General features: G+C 35.4%; 1 protein-coding gene across 1 annotated transcript in view; it reads right to left on the bottom strand.

The window, feature by feature from the left end:
• The window catches only part of NYAP2 (neuronal tyrosine-phosphorylated phosphoinositide-3-kinase adaptor 2), a 247,014-nt gene that overhangs the window by 216,843 nt on the left and 5,764 nt on the right, over nt 1-24,407 (bottom strand). The window contains exon 2 of the mRNA XM_025405245.1: nt 21,560-21,797. Within this exon, the coding sequence (XP_025261030.1) occupies nt 21,560-21,780 (221 nt within the window). The 5' untranslated portion in view covers nt 21,781-21,797. The remainder of the gene's footprint in view (nt 1-21,559; nt 21,798-24,407) is intronic.

Here is a 24,407-nt window from a genome sequence, read left to right as displayed (position 1 = left end):
GGGGTGTGAGTTACCATATGCAATGCACTTTGTACAGTGGCAGGCACGTTGTCAGTGTGTGGTGGATGTTAGTGGTATCATCCACCATAATAGAAAGAGCTAGCAAATTGAATGTCTGGTACATGAATAGATCACTTTTCACCTAATAAATAACTTTGATGCTATTAAAATAATGGCTAAGAAAATAATATCCCCTCATAAATTGAAGAAGGGAATCTAAACAACATGTGCAGATTTCAGTATCTGAGCTATAGACATGTCTGATTATTCTGTAGTTGGAAAGGCTTCATGTCATTAATGTTCTAAGATTTTGATGGGGGAAATTAATAAGATCCTGGACATTGAAAAACATTTTTATCCAGTCATGTTGAGTTCAATAAAAAGGATTCTTTTGAGAAAATCTAAGTTGGCAAATAAACCTTTAATCATTGTATTCTATATCTAAAAGAAGGAAAAATAAGGGAGAGGAAGAGAAAGAGAAAGAGAGAGAGAGAGTAATATGAGTGAATAGATTTTTTAAAAGCAGAGAGTCGCAGGAATCAGAATAATCCAGAGTTTATCGGTTTACGCTGACACATTTTCCTGGCAAAGGCCCTGACTGTAGGCAGAGTCACATGACCAGGAGGCTGTGTGTGTGTCTGCTTAAGAGCCCGTGAAGCTCTTTGGCTCCAAACTAGCATGTGTACCATGTGACGCTGGGGTTGCCATGGTAAGTACATAGTGTGCAACTGATGCTTTTTTTCCTGATATGCTGCTCTATCATAAATGCACCAGAATTCAAATTAATACTAAAAAGAAAATCACTGCAAGAAGAAGTTTTATGGGGCTTTGATTAAATATTCAGGACTTATGCATGAGCTCACCCTAGATTCTGCAAACATATGTGCTATATCTATCATTTTTCCTCAAATATAATTTACCTTAAAATAGTCGATGGATCATCAGTATACAATTAAATAAATATATTAACCTCAGTTTTATTGTTTTCTCTTTGGCTGTGCTGAGGTTTACTTTATAGTGAGATTTTTAGCTACCTGAATATTATTGATTTCAAAAGAAAATGATTTTTCTTTGTTCTTCAAAATATTTCCATGCAAAATGCCAGAGACATTGCAAGGAATTCTGGGTATTCTGAACGTTGTGAAAATCTGAAGACACTATTATGGATCCAATATGAAAGCTGTCCCAAATACCAGTTCGTGGCTTTGGAAACTTTCGAGTGCTCAGAAGGTCCTCTTGGTTCTCCACAGTGTCACTATGCAAAATGCAAGCTTAGCATTTGAACTGTGAATTTGGAATCCTGCTGTGGTTTCTTTTGTGGTCTGCCAGATTTGATTCATGTACAAGAAACTGATGGGCAGGCCATTACTTGTCCCTAAATCCCCCCTACCCACCCCCACCCAAATAATGCATTATTTCCTATTCTCTCTTTCTTTTCATAACTGTTCTTTGGAGTCAGATACATCTGAGCTTTACCCTAATTCTGCCGCTGGCTAATTATATGATCTTGGAGAATTTCTTAAAGTCTCTAAGACTCAGCCTAAATAAAACAAATGATAGAATCTGCCTCATGGAGATATTATCTGGATTAAACAGATGCAACATGTAAAGAATTTATAGGATATGTTATATAATAAGCACTAAATCAATGTCATCGGTTATTACGGTCTCTTTATGGTCACTAACATTTTTCTCTCTTACATTATGCAAATGTTTAAAAACAAGCTGTCCTAGAGCTTTAAACATTTCCTGAAATGTTCTTGAAGCTTTACTGTGCATGTGGATCAATAATCCAAATAACTCAACCACAAATGCAATTCTAAAGCCCAGTTTCCTGACGCTTTCCCAGGAATCATGTTTGGGAAGGCCAGAATACATTGAAATCCCTTCCAAAGAATTGGCCTAGGTGATGACAATTAGATCAACAAAATGAATGGATACAGTAGCAGGTGTTTGAAAGCTATGAACTGCAGGCCAAATTCGACTTGTCACCTGTCTTTGTAAATAAAGTTTTATTGAAACACTGCCACACTCATTCATTTAAGTAGCCTTGAGGGCAATTTCATGCTACAGCAGCAGAACTGGGTAGTTGCCGTATGGTACAAATGCCCAAAATAATCAAATGATCACTATCTGAAAATATTTGCTGAGCTATGGACTAGAGGGTACCTGAGTAGGAAAACACAGAAAGTGGGAGGAAGGTATTAAAGAGCAGAACTGCCAAATGGTATTCAGAACTCAAGTCTCAAAGTAATCATTCCAGGTTTCCCCTGGATTCCCATACTGAAAAAGAACTCAAAGGCCAGCAGGGAAGAGAGGACAATAATCAACTATGGCTGGGCCAAAAACGAATATTTTAAATTATAAATGACGATAAACTTCATTGATTATTCTCTTCCTGAGAAGGGAGAACGCTTTCTTACTAGGTCAGCCCTACAGAATTCAGATATCTTTCAAAGACTGAACAAGGAAAAATCAGCCCCTTCTGCATACCCATCAGATCTCCCAAATCCAGAAATGTTACCTTGATCTGCACAATAATGAGCTTAACCAGAGAGAGGAGTAGAGAGAGGAAAGCCTGGGTTGGCTGGTAAGGGGACTCTTAGGAGTTTATAGGTAGGAAGGAGAGTCATTGTTTTTCTGTTTTTTTGTTTTGTTTTGTTTTGTTTTTGTTTTTGTTTGGTTTTTTGTTTTGGAATAAAATGCTCCTTTGGGTATTCTTCCAGAGACACCAGCAAAGATCTGAATCACTTTACAAATCTTCCAGGTCATTAGATTCTCATTTGTTCAAAAGGGATTCTGTACCAGATCTGGCCATTATTTGGCTCACTTTTAATTTTATGCATGGAAAGAAAATGATTAGACGAGGCATATTAAACTCAGAATAGAATTATGTAGATTATGTAAAGAATGCTAGTAGACCAGAATAAAACATAGCAAGCAATAATGTCTGTGAAGACGAGAGAAGGTCTCAGTGAGATACCACTTGGGCTGAGTCCTGAAGGAGCCACAGGGACTTGGACAGGGAAGGAGACACATGGGTGGTGAACGATGGAAAGGACACAGACGTGAGCAAAGGCTAAACTTGTGGGAAGACTACACATTCTCTATGGCTGGAGAGCACTGACCCATCCAGCAATACTGATGTTCCATTTAGTCCTCACTACAATCTGTCAAGACAGTCATTGGGATTGTGATTTTGACAGATGAGGAAACTGTGATATTAAAAGGAAAAATACATTTGACTAAAATTACACAGTTTGATGAAGTGTCATTATTTGTATCTCACTTAGTATCACCTTAAGAAAATTGTCCGTTTTGTGGACAATCTCTGGAATGTTGACTTCTGGATGGTAACTATTTGGGGTAAGATTGAATAGTTACCCAATCTGAATATTCCCTAACATTTCTCCATCTATCTTGGAGTTGTGTGGATAAACTTTTAGGATGCCAGGCAGCTTTTCTGCTCAGAGGTCATTAGGAAGTTTTTAAACTTTCCCTTTTTCTTACGCAAAGATTCTAGGTTTGATTGCCCAACTGATAGCCATGTCCAATAAAAATCTAAACTAAACAGAATAATTTTGGTTGGAACTAGTCTTATTTCTCTTTTTAATTTAGCAATGACTTGCTATATGACCACAGGTAACCCACTTTTCCTGCTTGGATGACATTACATATTAATCCAAATCTGAGAAAAATTGTAAAATAGGGAATTAGTTACCGGCGGCTCAGGGCCACTCTTTTTATTTCACAGTCTTCTTGCTGCTTCTACTTTTCCTTTACAACTGCAGTGCTCTCTCACCTATTTTATGGAGTGAGTCTAATAAAATCATTCACAGTCAGGTAGAAGAAGTGACTAATAATCATCAAACTACACTAATATGTTATCTCTTTGCTTGTCTTATTAAAAGTGAACAAATATGCAAGCCAAAAGAGTCATTTCATAATTTGGGGATTTATGGCTTCTAGGCATTTCAAGAGAGGTATTTTCTCAGGGTACTGGTTGAGTAAGCACTTCCTCAAACTACACCACATGACTAGCTTCCTATTCATTCATGAATAAAATCTCAGGATATCAATCATTGAATCAATCACTCAGATATACTTATTGAGTGTCCCCTGTTCCAAGTGCAGTGGAAGAGCAAAGCGAGTTCCTGCCCTTGTGTTGTGGGTACGTTAGTGGGTAAGAGTTCACACTGACTTCGCACCTACCATGGATTCTCTTTTATGCTTTCATTGTGTCTAAGGTCACTTATTTTTACAACATCCTAATCTGTAGGTACTGATATTACATAGAGAAAACTGCAGCCCAGTGAGTCTGAGTAATTTGTCCGTCATCACACAGCCAGGAAGAATGAGAGTAAAATGTGGCTTGGAAGGAAGTCTGACTCTACAGATCCCACTGCTACATTATATTATAGGTTGAGGAGAAAATATTAAGTAGAATTCTTTTTAAAAAGAAAAGAGAAAGAAAGCAAAGATAAGTATAACATGTAACTAATTTTCTAGGGGATGTTATAATTTTTAAATTTCAATTATCAAGAATTAATTCCCGCCAAACTGTCTTTATTTTTTCACCTTGATGTTTCTCACTGTAATGAATTTAAACTTGAGCTTACCCTTAGCTATTCCTCTCCCCCTTCATTTCTTTCTTTCTTTTCCTCTCTCTCATACAATGACACACTAATTCTTTTACACAATCTTCTCATCAAACTGAAAATAATACACTTATATGACCTGTATGTGCCATTAGTACAGTTTCATTACTTAAACAAAAGAGTTTCTCTTGAAAACCTCTTCATTAATGTGCCTGCTAAAATCTATCAGAATAAAACTCTGGGTGGTTGTATAAAATCCTAAAGTAATTCTAAAAACATAAACATTTATTTCTCTTTGATTATTCTCTACAGAACAGTAGTTTCCATCCTACCACAGGAAAAAAAAAGGGTATTTTTAAACATATTAGATAGGCCTCTTAGAAAAGTCCATTTTCAAACAGAAACTCGACAATAGAAAGGCCTCTTTAATTTCCCCCTCACATTAAGTTTCCTATTCCAAGTGTGTGTCAAGAATTTAATTGCAGCATGAAATTAGCCAGTTATAAAATACTGTACTTGTGCCCTTGCCTTCTAAAGTAGAATGCACTAAATAATTTGCTTAATGGCCTCTAACATGAGACCTCAATTTAATAACCAGAGTGCCCTTACGTGTTGGATAAATTCCTAGTAAGATATGCTCTGTGTGTAATCCATCAAAACATCAATAGATCAAACACACACACTCACACACACACAGAAACTAAAAGAAAAATATAAAGCTGATAGGCCAAGCTGATGAGTTTAAAACGAACCAGCCTGGCAGATGACTGTACCTTTTGTAGGAATGCATGTGATTCCTTCTCTTATAGCTGTGTGAGCAATACCCTCAAGGACTCAGCGGTGGGAGATTACATGGCCAGTCCACAGACATGAGTGTGTTAGGGACCTTACATGTTTCTGTCTCCTTTTTCTGAAAGCTCTATTTCTTAAAAAAAAAAATCGGTTTCTATGGTTGAGGTTGCCAAAAGGTTGGCTTCCAGAAAAGCAATGTTTCTATAATGATTACGTGTCAGTTTAGACATACCACTTCCAATATGATGGAAATGAATTCGATCTTTTTTTGTACTTCATAGAACTACAAAGATTTCTTTTCCTGATTACTTTTAACAAGCATTTTGCAAACTTATTAGTTCAGAGACTAGAGAAGATGGAAACAAAATCTGGTTGTTTAATGAACGGGCTAACATTTCTTGACCTATAATCTCCCTTTTCACTTTACTTTATGTTGAATTTATATCCACATATTGCTTTGGATTTATGAGAACTAAGTCAATGAGAGTAGCAGAAGATAATAGAATAAATATAAAATAAATTAAATAAAACAGAGGAAAGGATAATTTGAGGAATTCCAAAATCTTCATATTGACTTTTTGACTTTGTAGTTTAGACTGGTAAATATAGGTAAATGCGTTGCTAAACCAATGCATTTATGACATTTATAGTGAAGATATTGAAAAGTAAGGACTTGATAAAAAAAATAATACTAGATCATAACTCCGGGACTTTAGGTCTCAAAAGCCAATATCAAAAAAATTTTAAATTTCTATGTTAATTTATGAGCTAAGTAAACTGGATGACTCTTCCTATAGTACTTAGAAGTGGTGTGCTATATTATTTATGAGGTTATTTGCTTTGCTCAGAGATGATAATTAGGGTTTGAATAAAGCAAATTGAAACTGGAGAACATTAAAAGAAAGTGTGCAGATGAGATTGATTAATTTGACTTACTTATATCTCAGAAGAAAAATAATTTGATAAAAACTTAAATTTTAATTAGTTCATTGTCCTGCTATCACATTTAATACAAAATCACATATTCTTAGTTCACTTTTTAAAATCTACCTTAATTAATTTGAAGGAGTTGAGGGAGACTCTTTTTCCCCAAAGTTTAGGTATGAATGTAAACAAAATAAAATAAAATAAAATGTCATCTTTGAGATATTCAGTCTCAATCTTAAATTCATGATATTGAATTTCATCAAGTATCTTAGGGACTGTGTTATTAACATGAGGAATAAAGTATCTCCGAATCTTAGAAAATTTCATAAAAAGATCATATATTTCCATCATTGATAATACCTTCATGATGCATGTAGTAAAAAGGTGAAGTTTTTATTAACTAAATTGACTGCTCAAAGAGTTGAAACTAGTGAATGTATCTATTATGTACTATTTCTTGTCTGCCAGAATATGTTGCATTCTTATCAGCAACTAACAAGAGCTGCTAGTTGGCACATGGAGATAGTTTTATTGTGCTGTATCAGGTTGATCATTATGAGCCTGTCACTAAAATAGGGTTTTATCTGTGTGACTGAGATAACAAAACATGCATGTATTATTAAGCACATCATTAAAAAATAAACATGCATACACTTGTCTAGGTGAACACCAGGCCACAATATGAGAGATTTGTTTATACCTCCACATGTTCACTAAGGCCGTTTCATTTTTTTCCCAGGTTATAGATCCTACAATAGTTCATACATGCCATCAAGCCTGAATTGAACTCTTCATTCAATTCTGGGGCGACAGAGGTCATGCTGTTCTCATGTTAACTAAATCACAGTCTGTCTCAAACCAAGATGACCAATTGTGTTAAATTAAAGATAGAGGTTCTTTGCTGAAGGCAGTTTACACAGGGGGCTGTGTTGACACCTCTAAGCTGACTTTCTTTTAGAATTCTAAGTCACATTGAAATGGAATGACTTGGATAGACAGGGTCACTGCATTAATGACAAATCCACAAGCCACATGGCATTCATTCCTAAAACCCAATACCTTCCTAATCTTTCATTCCCCTTCTTTAATGCAATCATATAACTGCACAGGCTTCATGTTTTCACCTCATTTCAAAATGCTCTCTTACATGCACCATCTCTCCTTGGAGACTTCTAATCTTGTAAGAAGTGATAGAATACTTTCCCTTCCACTATAGACTCAGAAGCAAGAGCTTTTATTTTCTAGTCATGTGTAAAACTGATTGACTTCTTTAGAAAACTCATATGGTGTCAACTCAAACCAGAGTATCCGAAAGCCGTATTTTATTGTGTCTTTTAATAATGTCTGTTTATAATCATGAGCGCTTCTGATAGCTAGCCATTGGGAAGAATACTAGTCATAGTATCTATCATTAAAAAGAATTGTTCATGATTAGAAACCAGACTAAGATGCTGTCATTAAAATATTCATGGAAGTGTTCTGTTACTTTGTTTCCTTTTCTCCTTTATTCTCCTTGTTTTGTGCCTGAGAGTTTCCACCTGAAGGGTATCTCTACACTACAGTGATGCCCTCATCTGACTTTGCAAGTTTTGTATTGACTATACTTTTTTCCAGTTGTATTTTTAGCTGACACTGTTGGCAATGGTGTGTAGTTGAATTACTCCCTGCCAGTTTTGTTTTTTTTTTTTTTTTAATAGATCGGTTCACAGCGTCCTTGCCTATTGCTTATCTCTCCAGTTATCTGTCCTTTTTTGCTGTTGCTGGTGGTGTTCATTCAGACAGATATCATTCTTTCCTTTTACCTGTTTATTCCAGTCTAACCCTGTGAAAAAAATTCATCATGAGTCAGGAGAAATTCCTCATGGCATGTATTACTGGTATTGTGATTTGAGTGGCAGCCGACTGACACTTAGAGAGCAATTTATCTACCTGAATTGGACTAGACATCACTAATGCACATGGCAGATTGATTGTACAGCTTTAGTGGATGTATTCTTTATTAATGAGATTCAGTATGATTTGCTAAAAAGCCTTTTACTGGGTAGTCATTTTCCTTCCCCCTTCACGATCTCTTTTTATCCCATTTAATCTGTTGAACCATATACCATGTTTTGAAAATGTGTTTCTTTCCTCTACTTTTATTTGAAATACTGAGACATTTTAAATAATTGCTGGTAAACTGAACGGAACAAACACAAAATAAAAGAAAAGAAATATTGGAATTGAAATGGATTATAAAAGACAGGAAACCAGAAAAAGAATTAAAATCCTAAAAAGTTATTTAAATGAAATAAATGTAAAATTATGTGGAAAAGAAGAAGAAGAAAACAAACCAAGAATAACATTTGACATTTGAAATAACTGATTTCTAGAAATGAAAGTATTTGTACTGATAGGGGTTGTAAAGCATCATGGGATTCCTTTCTAAAGAAAATATGCTATTTGTATTGATTTGCTGAGAGTTGTGAGTTGCTGAGGTTTGGGGACTTCAAATAGGCCCCAGCAAAAATCTAGAGAAAAACCATAAACTGCCCATCTCTTAACCCTTTGCTTCATTATCCAGAGGCCACTGGGCAGGAGAGAATAATTTGTCTTAACTCTGAGTTTTTTCTAAAACACCAGAAGATGACATAAGGTTGAACTATTTTAGATTCTAGTCTCACCCTGAACAAATATTCCCTCCTATGTAATTTCCAACCTGGTATAGGAGGAGGATAAAAAAGGAAGTGACTTCTCTACTCCTGAGAGAAGACTCTTCATGTGCCCTGATTACTACAGATATTTCCCCATTATCTTTCTTTTTAAATTTCCCCATTACTGTTTATTTTTGTAAATCACAAAATGTCGTCTGTCCCCTAAGTAAAATAAAATGCTGAAAGAATAATGTTCTCCTAAAAATAACCTAGCAAACAATTTGCTTGACAAATGATTTTCAATCCTATTTTGTCACTCATCTCAAAAACAAATACTGTTTAAATTGTATATACTGACAGGCATCTAAATAATTTTTAAAATTATATGTGACAGTCTAATAATAACAAGCAGCCTAGGTGGTTAAGAAGACTTCTCACTAGGTGCGGTGACTCATGTCTGTAATCCTAAGAGTTTGGAAGCCTGGGGAGGGAGGATTGCTTGAGTCTGGGACTTCAAGGCAGCCTGGGCAACAGAGTGAGATCCCATCTCTACCATCGGCTGGGCATGGTGGTGCATGACTGTGGGAGGCTGAGGTGGGAGGATCACTTAAGCCTGGGAGGCTGAGGCTGCAGTGGGCCATGATTGCACCACTGCACTCCAGCCTGGGCAACAGAGGGAGATCCTGTCTCAAAAAAGTTTTTACAGTAAATAAATAAAACAAGAATCCCTTTAGAAAAAATCCTAATAACTCAAATTTATCCGTGCCATTCTGATTCTCTCTGTAAAAGAGCTGGATATGTCAGGGTTACAATGACTGTATCAAGTACTATACGAAAAAATAAATACAAAAATTAGCTGGGTATGGTGGCATGCATATGTAGTCTGAGCTACTCCAGAGGCTGAGGTGGAAGGATCACTTGAGCTTGGGAGGTAGAGGTTGCAGTGAGGCGAGATCACACCACTGCACTCAGTCTGGGTGTCAGAGTGAGACCATGTCTCAAAAAAAAAAAAAAAGAAAAAAAAGAAAAGAAAAAGAAAAAAGAACTCCTCTTTGCCTGTGCAAAAAACAGCTGTCGGTTATTGTTGGGCTGGCTTCCCCTAGCATCCTCAAACCAATATGAAGCTGAAACTACCAGTAGCATTTACCCTGCAATGTTGAATATACATTGCTCTTCAGAAAAGAAATCGAGCTACAAAAAAATTTTAAAAATTATTTTAGGTTTTAGTTCTTGTAGACATAAAGTAGGCATTTTATCTTCATAATTCATTACTTCTTTCCCTCTTTAACTTTAGCCCAAATGTATGACATTTTCACCAAAACATTTATATTAATAGAGTAAAAATATAGCAGCTCATGTGCCAAGAAAAAAACCTTTCAGGGTAATTCCCTGAAAATATCTGGAAATTCATTAGCGAATTGCACTTACAATATCACATGTTATGCCTGCTTATTTACTATTCCCTTGGAGAAGTCATTATCAGTGCACTGAGTGGGTTCAACACAATCTGATTTGACAAATGTTTAATAACCTACTATGCACAAGAGACAGCTTCACTGCTCTTGGAAGCTAGTTTAATAATTAAGACTAAACCTACCAATTATTGCATCCTTTTGAATCTATTCATATGCCAAAATTATCCTCGTGTAATTTTAACTATTTTAGGAGAAAGAACAAAATATGTGTACATTGATAAAATAAAACAAAATGATAAAGTAGAAAATTCACAGTTGGGGGCTGGGTACATGTGTCATTTGCAAATGTCCAAAGCAAACAATCTTCCCGTGTATTGCTTTCTACTCTACATGGAAGTGGAATCTTTGTAGACATGGTGCCATATGATGTTATTAAGATAGCCACGTTAAGTGATAAAGATGAAGGTAAAAATGGTGACAGTAAAAATAATAATAATAGTAATAATAATAGTAATACAAATACAATAATAGCAGCTACCAATTCTATAATAAGTTGGTTACCCCATTAGTTGCGCCACATGTTCTATCTTTTCTTTCTTTTAACAGCTCAACAAAATGAAGATTGTTATTTCCAATTCAAAAGGAATAAACAACTTTAAGAGTTAAGGGACTCATTATGAATCTCATTAAAGCTAGCAAGTGAAAGAAACTGATTCCACCTTGTATTAAGGCACAAGGATTTTCCCACTATGTTCCCTTTTACCCATATACACAGCATTACTCCAAGTTTCATTCTTACAATGAGGTAATAACTTACAGGTTTACTGAAATACCCAAGAACAGAAAACATCCCCAGTTTTCTATCTAGTTGAAAGCATAGACTAGTTATCTATGTATCCATCATTGCAAAAATGTCTTAAGTGAACATCACCAATGCTAATAACTGAATCTTCCCATCATCAGAGCATTTTTCCTTTTTGAAAATGTCAAGCATCCTGTAGGCCTACATCTGCCGTTTACCTTCTTTCTTAGATTACAGGATTTGTGACTGTCATCTCTGCCCTAAACTGGAAAGCAGCCGAGTGTGTAGATCATATAGCTCTTAGAATCAGTGTCACCGATTGCATGGTTTCACAAACTGCACAAAAGGCAGAGACCTCTAGGCAATTGTTCATTTGTTCTGGTTAATCTGGGTGCTTGCCCTCCATTTGCTATTTAATGAGTGTAAAGTTTCAGTTTTGCAAGATGAATAAGTTCTAGAGATCTGTACCTGTGGTTAACAATACTGTGTTATGCACTTAAAAATTTGTTAGAAGAATAGATCTCATGTGTGATGTTATTACACACATAAAATAGCAAAAACTTTCCTGAAACTTATATGTGTATATGTATACAGTTTTTAGAAAAGCATTTCAAAATGTTTGACTTTTCATAAGTATATTAAAAGTTTTATAAAAGTATTAACATTTCTGTAAAACTGTCAACCTCATACCTACAAATTATCAAAAACGAAACGTGAAATTCTAACAAATAGTAACAAATCATTGAAATCCTAATACACATCTCAAACATACTGTGTCTACAACTTTTCTCACCAAACCTGGTTATTCTGCCATCTTCCACATCTCCGTTAATGGAAACGCCATCCTTTTAGCTTGCTCTCACACTTCCCATCCAATCTGTCACCAAATTCTGTCAATTCTACCTTCAGAATGTAACCACGATTCCATCACATCTCACCTCCTCCAGTGCTGCTGTGGTCCCAGCCACCATCTTCCCTCATCTCTATTGCTTTTACAGCCTCCTGACTGGTCTCCCTGCCCTGCCCTTACTGAGACGCGTCTCATCCCAATTTCACCCTGAGCTAAGCCAGCTTCCTCACAGTAACCTCCATGTCCTCACGAGATTGGACTCCATTGCTTCTGGCCTGATCTTCTAACCCCCACCTGCTCTGCCCTGTTCGAACCACAGTGATATCCTTCATGAACCTTCTATGTGCTAGGAATGTTCCCCATTATGACCTCTTCTCTCCACATTCCTTCTTCCTTAGAAATCTGTTTTTCCTGAGGTCTGCATGGCTTCTTTACTCACTTATTACTTCAGGTCTTTACTCAAATGTCACATCCTCAGTGAGTCTTTCCCTGAGCTTATTTTAAATTGCACTATCCCCATGCCCCTGACCCCTAATTCTCTTGTTTAGTTTTTTGGGTTTTTTTTTCCCACAGAATGTATTACATTTGCACTTACTCTGTATGTACTTGTTTCCTTTTTGTCTGCCTTCTCCACCTCCCAACCCTCTACCAGATTGTAACTCCGATGAGGACAAGCATGTTTTGGTATTTTGTTCACCATCTTATCCCAAGCACCTAGAGCAATGACTGACATATAATAGATGCCCAATATATGCGTAATGAAAAATTTAATACGGAAAAAATAGCCATGCAATACATACAAACATCAACCTAATAGAAAATTAAAAGGTCTCCTTGGTAACGGCTCTCTTCATTCTTTGCTGAACCACTTCATTTTTTATTCAAACATCAGGATATGCCGAGGGGTATACTTAGCTCCAAATCAGAGATGAAAATGCAATTTACTAATTAAAATAATGGATTTTAAATACTGGTCTTTTTATTTTTTAAAACATCTTCCTTGTACATCTTATTGAAATTGATTTTCTTTTTCTTTCTTTTATAAAGTGATCTTTTTTTCCGCTTCCTAGCAGGCTAGCTATATTCACATTCCAGTATGGACATGAATATTCCCTTGTGTATTTCCAAATATGAGCATTATTGGGAATAACTTTTAACTAGAGGCATGTGTTTCAAGCATAGTTTCATTTTGAGGGGGGACTTGATTTTCCTTTTATAAATGCGTGATTAAAATTAATTTTAAGGTAACCCACACATATATAGTGAAGACATTTTCTTTAGGAGACCTCAAAGTTAGAAGCCTTGGAGCAATTTTATTAGCATGCTCAGGCTCTATTCTAGCAGTTTCATTTGTTACATTAGACACATTCTCTAGGAGACATTGCATTTTTAGCAGTTCAAAAAGTCCCCTGACTCACAGCCTTACTCCATAATAATTTCTTTTTCCTACGGGTTTTTTTTTTTTGGGGGGGGGAAACATTTTACAAAGGCCATCTTTGGTTAAAGATATCTTCCAATAGCTAGAAGAATATAAAAAATAGTCCTCAACAGGAAACTATTGACAGTCAGTCTATAACCATCTCTCCATATTTAACATTACTTTTCAAAGAAAAATTACCTTAAATTCTCCAATGGGCTTCTGTTTAATCATTCAATTTGCCATGGTGTTGGATGTTTTGAAGGTCCACTCTTCACTGCAATTTCCTCTGTCAGAAGAGCTTAATTCTCATGCTGACTGAGTAGCTCACATGGGGCTCTGTTCTGAAAGGCCCCTCCTCTTGCCAACATCTGTCTATTTATTTCAGATATAGAACAGATACTGAGCTTCTTAAAATGTAAAATAAGTGCTACTTCTAGGATATAATTAAAGTCAAAACAACCAAAAGTATAAATAGCTCTTGAAAGGTACGTGAGAAAACTGAAGGAGGCTTACCCTAACAGGAGCCTTTAAAGGACCTTTTTTTAATGTTGTCTCTACTCTGTCCTGGCAGGTGACTAGATGAAAATCCAAGGATTGTCTCTATTACTAATATAAGCATAATGTAAACTGTAAATTTATAAATTCTGAAGTTTGTATTAAGCATCTTGGGAATCTTGATGGCTCTAACTGAAAACAATAGGCAAGCAGGACAGACGCCATTTTGACTTGTATAAGGGGACTCCTTAGATTAACTTTCCCCATGAGCACTGAAAAAAAAAAAAATAGAACACCTATCATAAATTAATTCATTTAGAATCATCCTTGCAGCTTAAACATCTGGCTCAATAAAGAATTTTTCTGGTCTAATCATATGGTTTGAGGAATAAAAAACTTGCCCATGCATTTGATTTTTTTTAACCAAAATTACTCCCATATATGAATATCTTGTTTAGCTTTGAAGAAGAAAATCTGGATGCATGATTTTTACATAAAAACAAGCAAAGCAGCTTGTGGTCCCCTGAAATGATTAATAGAAAAGTGATTCAAATTAATCACAAACACAAGAGGAAGCTGAAATTAGAGAGGGTTATTAAGATACTGGCTGCTGTTTAATCTCACCCGTTATCAACACATTAACCTTGTTTTCTCTGCCTGAGCACTAAGTCCTACAGCAAAATTAGGTCAGAAATTCACATCAGATCAGATCAGCTGACTCATTCCAGCAAGACCCTGACATGCTACAGATTTGAGTTTAATTCTAGATAGGAGGATGGTTGAGGGCTTGTGTGTGTGTGTGTGTTTGTGTGTTGCTCAAAGCATAGGTTAGTTACACAGTATTTCTGTGCTCCCTGTAGAGTATTCCTAAATACTCTTAGGCAAGCTGGTGGAGTATTTCTTAAAGTTGATAGTGTGTTTCCAAACCTTTGTTTAACCATGTTCACTCCACCTGTGCAATGGGGCTTAAACACTCCTTTTCATGTACAAATAGGGTATCTCATTTTTCTACATGCCTCCAATGAAAACAAACCTAATAACATTAGCTACTCGTGATCAAAATAGCTATTCATGGTGCAATGAGTGGATATATCATTCACAAAAATGCACGTCAATAGATGCTATTTCCACAAAGTCTACTGCCACAAATCATGGGTATGTTCCCAGAAGCCATTACTATCTAAAGAGGATTTATGTAACTGTTAACATTTCTCTAATAAGAGCTCTCTGTGTAATTATGTCTTTGGGTAAAGTAGTCATTTAAAATATTAACCAATTCAAAACTTGGAAGTCATAACCATTTGCCTTTTGGGTAGCAATGTGTTAGTAAAGGAAAAACAAATATTTTCTTTAGATATATTAGATTTCTAATATATCTAAAAACAAATATTTTTGCTTTATTTTTCTTCATGGTCCAAAGGATGGACTTTAGTGGTTCTTTTTGAGTAACAGAAATAATGACTCTTTCAAATATAGATAGCTTTCAAGTATATATAATAATATGCAATTGCATGTATTTTTTTAAAGGAGCTGTAAGTAATCTAATTCCATTTCTGTCACTTTTAAAGAGGAAATATAACCTCATATAGATCCCTTGAGGGCATCCACAGGGAACGGAGACATTCCTAATCAGCCTAAGTAGTCCTTTGTGTCAGAACCACTTTGCTAAAGTCGAGAGCTGTCTTCCAGATTCACAATGTTTAGGAAAATTTAACTAATGTAGCATTTGTTTGATTAGAAAAAAAGAAATCCTACCCTTACCTATGGGAGATACGATGCTCAGAAAGACATGTACTGGCAACAGCTTTTCTTGTTGCTTTTAATTTAAAGGATGTTTCCTATATTGTTTTGAAAATACTATAGCTAATAGCAAAATGAGACAGTGCAAGAACCAGTTTCAGAGTTCAGAAAGAAAACTTTGTTTGAAGGGACTTTTTGTACATTTGGCATATCAGATTATCTTTGGATTGCGTGTCCTACTCAGGGGATATCGTCACTTGATGGCCTACACTTGGTGGCCTGTAAATAGTCAACTCCCAGGAAGGTGTTCACAGGTACACCCAGGTACTGCCTTAAGGGATGTTTGTGGCTGGACTCTGTTGTAGTCAGTCACTTGCCTTCTTCTCCTTGGCTGGTTCCTGAACGTGTCGATGGTTCAATACATGACTACCCTTCCTGTTTCTTACCTTTTCTCTCAATCACATGATAAACTGGAATTTTCCAACCCATCTCAAGGGAACTCATTTGTGTGAAGCTATATAGGTTTTGTGTGTTTGTTTTCTGATAAGTTTTTCATAAAAAAAGTAAATCTCATTTAACAGTGCCTGCACAAAGCCATTAGGATTTAAAATAGCAGAAAAGATGAGCTACTAAAATAATTTTTTATTCTCCATTAACTTGTTTCCTTTAAGTCTTTTTCTCTTTTTCACTGAATGTTATTTGAAGCTGTTAGGAAAAACACTAAGAGCATCGCTTTTTATTTGATATTTTTTCACCCAGCCAGACTTTTGAGTAAAATCCCGTTTGAGAAATGGAAGTGAAGGTACAAGAAAGTTAATAGTGACAAGGTGCTCAAGTTAGTTTAAAAATAAGGAATTGGGCTCAGAAAGCCTAAGTGACTTAGAACACTGAGAAAGTGATGAGGATATTCTTTTTCTAAGAGCTCAGTGTTTTAAGCTTCCCAGCATCAGCACAAAAGGCATTTCAGCACATATGTGATCCAGAAGGTCAATCATATGAAATCCTATTTCCATTTTTTAAGCAATCCTTGGCAGTCTGCATGTTTCTGAAATTGCAACTGGCATATTTCACAGAGAATTATCATCAATGCCTTTTCAAGGTCAAACATGCCCCATCTTTAGATTTTCAGCATGTATATTCTATATACTAAACTGCGGTATATTTTTAAAAGGCATCAGGCAGATATGTTACATAATTTTAAGTAATTAGACTATGTTTATTAATGCCTCATTGAATTCTCTCTACTCAATGTAAATTGCATGCTAAAAATATTAAAACATGTGTTAGGTTTAGATGTTGGTCCTCTGTATCTTTCACCATCCCTGGAATCCCAAAATGCCAGTGTGACTAGCGACTTGCTATGGACTTTCTCAAAATACTAAAAACACATTTTTTTATTAAGAACGTGGCAGCAATTCCAAAATTGTAGTTTGAGAAAAGAATGAAAGACTGTTATTCTTTTTAAATTGTCAGAACTCCGAGATATACAGTCACCTTATGAATGAAATAAAATTGAATGTGGACGTTACCATGAGTACTGAGACTAGATCATTTGAGATTCCACAGCCAGTCTATCATAAGGAGGTTAAAGACTTTAGCCTCCTCATCCTGTCCTATCATTATTTGTTTGGCCTGTTTCACTTTTCTCTCTCCAACTTCCTCCCTTACCTATCCAGATACTATCTCTGTCCTCATACCGTACGTGGGTCCTGATTTTGGAAAAGAAAGACACCTGAAAAATCTCAACAACTAGAAAACTTTACTAGTATTCTGCCCCCTCCAGAGATATTCGTATTTTAAATTAAAATTCTAGAAAAACATGGGGGAGGGAAAGCAGGAAAGAAAGGAAAATTCTAGTTAGCAAGACACATATACATTTTTCAAATCCTAGTGCATATGCTTACTGTGAGGACAGTAATAAAATAATGTTTGGGATATGATTGACCTCACCAGGTTTAGGGCATGGCCCACAAATGACTGTCTCCCATATGTGCACCTGGTCAGGGTTCCTGCTGCCATCTGAATCTCTACCTGTGATCGTCTTTGAGGTGAGGTCTGAGTGTGTCCTGATGGAAGTAATTCCTCTGTGCCTCCGCAGCACAGGCATGGAACAGGCTTCCATCTTGGTTTACTTTCCTAGCCCACTATTTTCCCACTAGAGCTTGTCCTAGACCCAAGGCTCCAGCTCGTCTCCACTTGGCAGCTTTAACTGTACTGAAGCTTTTGGAGAAACAGGGAGAAAGGACTGTTCTTTAATTCTACCTTTCTGTTTCTTTTTCTACTAGTTATTCTCAGCTGCTCTGATGGTTTTTCACAAATTTTATCTCCATAATTTGGCTCCTGATTTAAACCTATGTCTTAACTTTAGACAACCAGGTTTGGGAACTTTTCATGCCAGTTTTTAGTCTTTCATTCATTCATGATATATTCATCCACATAACATGGCATCTGTCCTCTTACCAGGGCTGAGCAGTCCGTGCTCCATCTAGAATGTTCTAGACACCTCCCTTCCTACCTACCCAAGGACTCTCTAACAGTAACTTTTCCCTTTCTCTAAGTCATCAATATTTCTCCTTCTGCAGTAATCATTCACACCCACATTTTAAATATGCTAATTTTCTCCCTTCTTACGGGAACAAAATTTTTATTTAAAAAAAAAAAAAAGTTGGGTACGGTGGCTCACGCCTGTAATCCCAGCACTTTGGGAGGCTGAGGCAGGCGGATCGTGAGGTCAAGAGATCAAGACCATCTTGGCCAACATAGAAAACCTCATCTCTACTAAAATTACAAAAATTAGCTGGGCATAGTGGTGCATGCCTGTAGTCCCAGCTACTCGGGAGGCTGAGGCAGGAGAATTGCTCGAACCTGGGAGGCAGAGGTTGCAGTTATAAATGATAATATTATTATAGTATAATATAATATATATTTATAAATGATGTATTTATTATTTATAAATACATCATTTATAAATATATACTATTTATAAATAACATATTATTTATAAATTATAAATATTTATAAATTATAAATATTTATAAATAATACGTATGTTATTTATAAATAATTATTTATATTCTGTTCAAATCCTTTATTTTCATTATCTTGTGAACACAATCCTATTCGGTTTTGTTCCTGGCCCTTCAATGAAATTGTTCTTATTAATAAAACAAATGTGGTAAAAAGCAATGGTCAGTTCTCAGGCTTCAACATATTTGATGTATCAGCCAAATGTCTCTCTCTTCTTTAATCGCTTTTGACACTTCACCTAAGGCATCACACTCCTTTGTGGTTCTCCCCTCTCACTAACTGTTCTTACTGAATTCTTCCACCTATCATATGAGCAATCAAGTGCCTCCAGGGGGCAATCCTGGGTTCTTTTATCATCTCTATTTAAATTTAAATCCTAGTTATCCTCATATCGGCTCATGATGGTGAAATCTATAGACTACAACTCTCATATTTGTACCTTTGGCTTGGAACTCTAGCGTAGCTTCCAGATTCTTTACTCAACGGCCTCCATCACCTCCACTTGGACATTTAAAAGGCTTCATAAAATCGTCATACCAAAGCTGAGCTCCTGTCCTGCCATCACTTACCCTAAACTTGCTCCCCTTTTAGTCTTTGCCATTGTATTAAATGGAAACATCCTTCTGCTAGCCTAGGCAGAAACAAAATAAAGTAGAAAACAACAACAGAACAAACCTGAGAGCCACCTCTAATTAATTTTTTTCTCTCTTGCTCAACTACTGCATCTCATCCATCAGAAAATTCAAATGGTGCCCATAAATTTATTATTTTACACCACCTTTACCACTACCATCCCAATGCAAACCAACATTATCTCTCAGCAGTTAGGACACAACAAAATGATGTACTTCTCTCTTTTGCTCTATTCTCAAGTAGGACTAAAATTTTATCTTCTGCTTATGGGGTGAGTAGACATGAAAGTCTCCAGATAATATGGGACTTCTTCGATTCAATGTGTGATTTGAATTATCTTTACTTTTATGCTATTAACATAGTTTTGAAAAATATTGCTTTATCAGACTAGCAGGAATCAACTCAAAGTTCACATAAATGGATTACTTAGACCTCACTTACTGTGTAATGACAGGGTTTTGCTGTGTCTCCATCTACCTAAATGCCTGTTCCTAAGTCCCTTGGACTTTAGTCCTCTGAGGTTATGCCCCTTTTTGAACACTTGACAGCTAACCACCTAAAAATTAGCCATTTTTGTTGTCTTAATAACTATGAATCTTTAAGTAGAAACCTACTGAAGCTTGTTAATGAAATACAGAAGATAGTAGTACAGTGATAAGCACACTTTGGGTGTTCTGTAAAAGCTAATGGAATGATCCAGAAAATAATTTTATTTATATACTTACAGAAAAGGATTTATTATTGAGTTGTAATGCCAAGATTACAAACTTCAGACTTTAGCGTTTTGAAGTTACTTTCAAAAACATGTAGGTCATCCTTTGTATTTTGAATTTTAGAAAACTCAGACTCATAAAACTAAAGTTAAATGCTCACACACAAAAAAAGTCCATCAAAAATACTTCACAGAAGAAAAAAATGTCCTAAAAAGACATTTATACACTCTAGAAAAGAATTGTGATACCAGTTAAAATTGGTTAGAAATCAAAATAACATAGTCCTCAACAATAAATTTATTGACTTTAAATATAAACACATGCAATTGTGAAAATGTTGATCAATTATGCAATTTTTATACCTGATAATATATTTTCATTTTAATAGTCTGGAGAAAAAAGAGTTCTCTTTTAAAACAATCTTGTACACCATTTCTTTCTATTTCTAGCTTTTTGCTTTCAAATAATCTCTCTCTCTCCGTATAGTTATTTTTAATTAAATTATTGGAGTAGTGTGATCTTACCTAGCTTCTTTAGAAGCATGAATAATTCATTTTAAGATAATATTTTGGTTTTTTAAATATCATAGCGTTCAGAGATGATAAGTAAAAGTATTAATGCCTGATTAGATGAAAAATCTCCCAATTAACCATCAAAATGTCTTTCATATTATTATTATTCAATTATCAAGCTAATTGATATAGATTAAGTCCCTATATTCTGGATTTTAGTGAATGAACTTTATTGAAGAAACAGGATTCCATCTGACACAGGTGTCTCCCTGTACCACCAGAAGTCACACACACATGCAAACTGAAAACATTGTGACATTCTTTTTAAAAAATCAAAAGATATGCATTTTCTTTTGGTGTCAGCACTCTAGGAAATTTAACCTCAATTTGGAAGGCCACCCTCTGGGGCTCATCAGCTAGTAGCTGGTAGGTTTTGCATCATAAAAGTAATTCCGTTTGAACAAACTTGTGGCACTTGGTACCAAACAAGAGATTTAACAGCCATAAAATTCTGCATAGGGAGAGCACTCCGTGAGGATTCTACCTGCGTTCAGAGGCTCACATAAGTATAATTATTGATATGTCTTGGCCATAATCTAGAAAGAAGATGAGCTCTATTTAAAGGTAAGAACTATAATCAAAGGCCATTAAAGGTAGGGATTTTCATCAAACTTGGGCTATTGAAGGGTTTGTGTTTTCCCTTGCGCCTTTGCCAAGAGGTTATTGAGCATAAGCTTTTGTTCAGAGGAAACTGAATTTTTCCCCATCCCCTCTGTAGCTGCATATGCACACACATAAGGAAATAACTGTTGTTAACTAAGGATGATATTGGCAGGGTGGGTGGTGTTTTTGTTATAGTTGAGGGTTCACTTTCATATACTCTCGCCAGTTCTAACTGACTCTGAAAGACCTTTTCTGACCAAGCGACAACATCACAGCCTTAACAGCCCTCGTGGACTTTCTTGTGTGCACAAAACTCGAAATAATTTTATTTATATTTACCGTTTTATTGCTTCTTCTTGTCTTCGGCGTTTTTCATTCTTCTCTTTCAAATAGGCCAGGTTAGTTTCATTTCTCAAGCGATCGTTCTCTCGCGCAATATCTGATGCATTCTGAATAACCAAGCCATCATAGGCCTTCATCCCCATATCCTCAATGTACTGGAGAAATGTGTCCAAAGGGTCTTCCTCAGGATTAGAACTCATCATCTTGGAGGATATCATGTAAAGAGGAACACTGCCTGCAGGGTGAGAACACATTTTACTTTTATCCAGGGTGGGGAAAAAAGCAAGATGCTGTTTATTATCCCTAACAACTCAAATCTCCAATGATTACTACCAAATCCGATTGGAGAAAATGTCTCACTAGAATAATTGCAACCAGAATATTTGAAGTAAATATTAAATAAGTGCTACGTGAGTAGCAAACCCTCTCTTAAAGTAGCAACACTAGCAGGACAAAGGCCAAAGGTCTTGAACTATAAGATGATGTGAAGGTGTAAATACTGTATGCAAAGTTAAACATTTGGTTTGCATAATTACAATAATAATTTTGTTTCTTAAAATATGCTTCTACACAAAGAAGATATATAACATCCAAGCTTCATGTATTTCTGATTGCCATAAAGACTTTTCTGTTCAATTTCAAGTAAAATGATGTAATTATTTGGAAAGAACTTTTGTACATATATGTGCTTCCCTTAATTTTTGAAATTAAAATGTATGAATATGAACTATTTATGCAAAATATAGTAGTAGTAAAAGAAAAACACATTTCTAATATAACAGGTCTATAAAAGAATCCTTTTTAACTCTTCATTCCTCTCCATAATGGTCCTCCATAATGCCTTCATACTACAACTAACATATCATAGATCACTAGGACCACATTAATCCTGACCAGTCTGGTAATTCAAGCATTGACAACTGTTGTCTCACTGTTACATGAAGTTTTAAAAACTTGAGCCTCAGAAAGGATTACTGAGAAACCAAAATTAAATCAAAACAAAACAAAAAAGCATAGGAATTTCAATTAGTATATATTACTCTCAACTGTAAAATGATGCTAGTATTAACTCCTACCTCCTGCTGATGTGAAGGTTAGGAGAGGTGAAGACTGTAAATAATTTTGAATAGAGTTAAACAATAGTAAGTATGTAATACTATTAGCTAATATTATCATTAAAAAGTATGAACTGGCAGCAATAGTAATGTCAAATGTATATGTGTGGTTAGATGGGTAGATGGACAGATGGATGGAAGGAAGGCTTACTGTACTAATTGCATATTAATTGTGGTGTAAGAAACTGGTATAATTGAATCAGATTAAATAACCAAAAGCAAAGTCAATTAACAAGGGGGAAAAAATTCTCCATTCAAAAGTTATCAATTCCCTTGCATGTTTTACTTTCTTTAAAAGACTTAGAAAGATATTTTTAAAATATCAGCCCAACTATTTGATGTAAAACTCCCAGACTTTTGCTTTTTCAATTACAAATAATTTTCATTCTGATTTTTTTACAGGTATAATCATGTTCCAAAATCTGGATAATAACTATGGAAATTTTACTTCTCATCAGACTTTATTAGCATTTCAGCTGCCAGTCAATCCATATTTGATTTGGAACCCATGCTGAATTTAAGGATTTTTCTCTCCTATGTAAGAAATTATTGAAACTGGAGTCTAGATAAGGTTGTTTGTTAACTCTTCATTTTTATGTTAAGTTTTTGTATGTTTTGTTTTATGTTAAGCTGTAATGGGTTAGCAAATGAAACGGCCTTTTAATTCCAACTATCTGGTGTAATTGAATTGTATTTTAATATCAGTCTGTCAGATTAGATGCTTATGTGATGGACATTAAGAATAGCAAATTAATGCTACAAATGATTGCAATTTGGGGAAAAATACAAGAAAATGGTTCTCAGAGAGCTAAAGCATTGCCATTGTCAGGAATTCACTTCTACCAAGGACTTAAGCACTAGTCCTTACTAGTGCCTGGATAAAAAATGATCAGCATAACTTCACGACAATTAATTCTACCCAAGTTAAGCAAGCCAAGTCACTATTATAAGAATTCTAGAGATAATGCCTCCGGCTGGATGATGATCACTCCTTCCTGCCCTCTAGCAAAATTGTATATTTCCCAATTGAATAAGGCATTATTACCCAAAGTTTTTTTTTTTTTTCCCTTAAGTTTTCCTCCAACCAAAATGACACCAGAGATTCCTACACAGTTTATATATTCCAAATATCAATAGGGCTACTTGTTTACCTCTGAAAACTAATTATCTTCCTCAGTAGTCTTTCAAATTGGCTGGAATTTAAATTATTTTTGTTCTGAGAAAATATTAAATAATATTATGAAGTATTTACACTATAGAAAGATGCATTTAAAAGAAAATGGAGATCAATTTTTTTGAGATGAAAATGAACCATCACATCTAGTAAAACTTCAAAGTAATGAAAATTGGATAAATGTTTGTACACATGCTCCTGTCACCTAATTCTAGAAAAGTATTAAATTCCATGACCATTCATTTATTCGAGTATTTGTTGAGCACGTGTTATGAACAGTCCTCATGAAGGCAGAATTGTGTCCCCCTAGATGTCTTCATGGCAGTGTTAGAGCAAAATAAATAAATAATTGCACTACTTGTGACTAGTGTTGATTTAGGTGGACTTCACTAGTTGGTCATACACGTTTTATTTTCACTATTTTTAAGGGTGAGCAAGAAACATTGTTCGACGATTGTGTTTAGTCTCTGAAAATGAACACAGGCCCGATCAATGTTTAAACATCACACCTCTTTGTTTACTTGTCCACATGTAAAAAGTATAATAGTTTGTAATA

The sequence above is a fragment of the Theropithecus gelada genome, chromosome 12 (genome assembly GCF_003255815.1).
Source record: "Theropithecus gelada isolate Dixy chromosome 12, Tgel_1.0, whole genome shotgun sequence".
NCBI lineage: Eukaryota > Metazoa > Chordata > Mammalia > Primates > Cercopithecidae > Theropithecus > Theropithecus gelada.
This window is presented reverse-complemented; position numbering and strand designations above follow the sequence as displayed.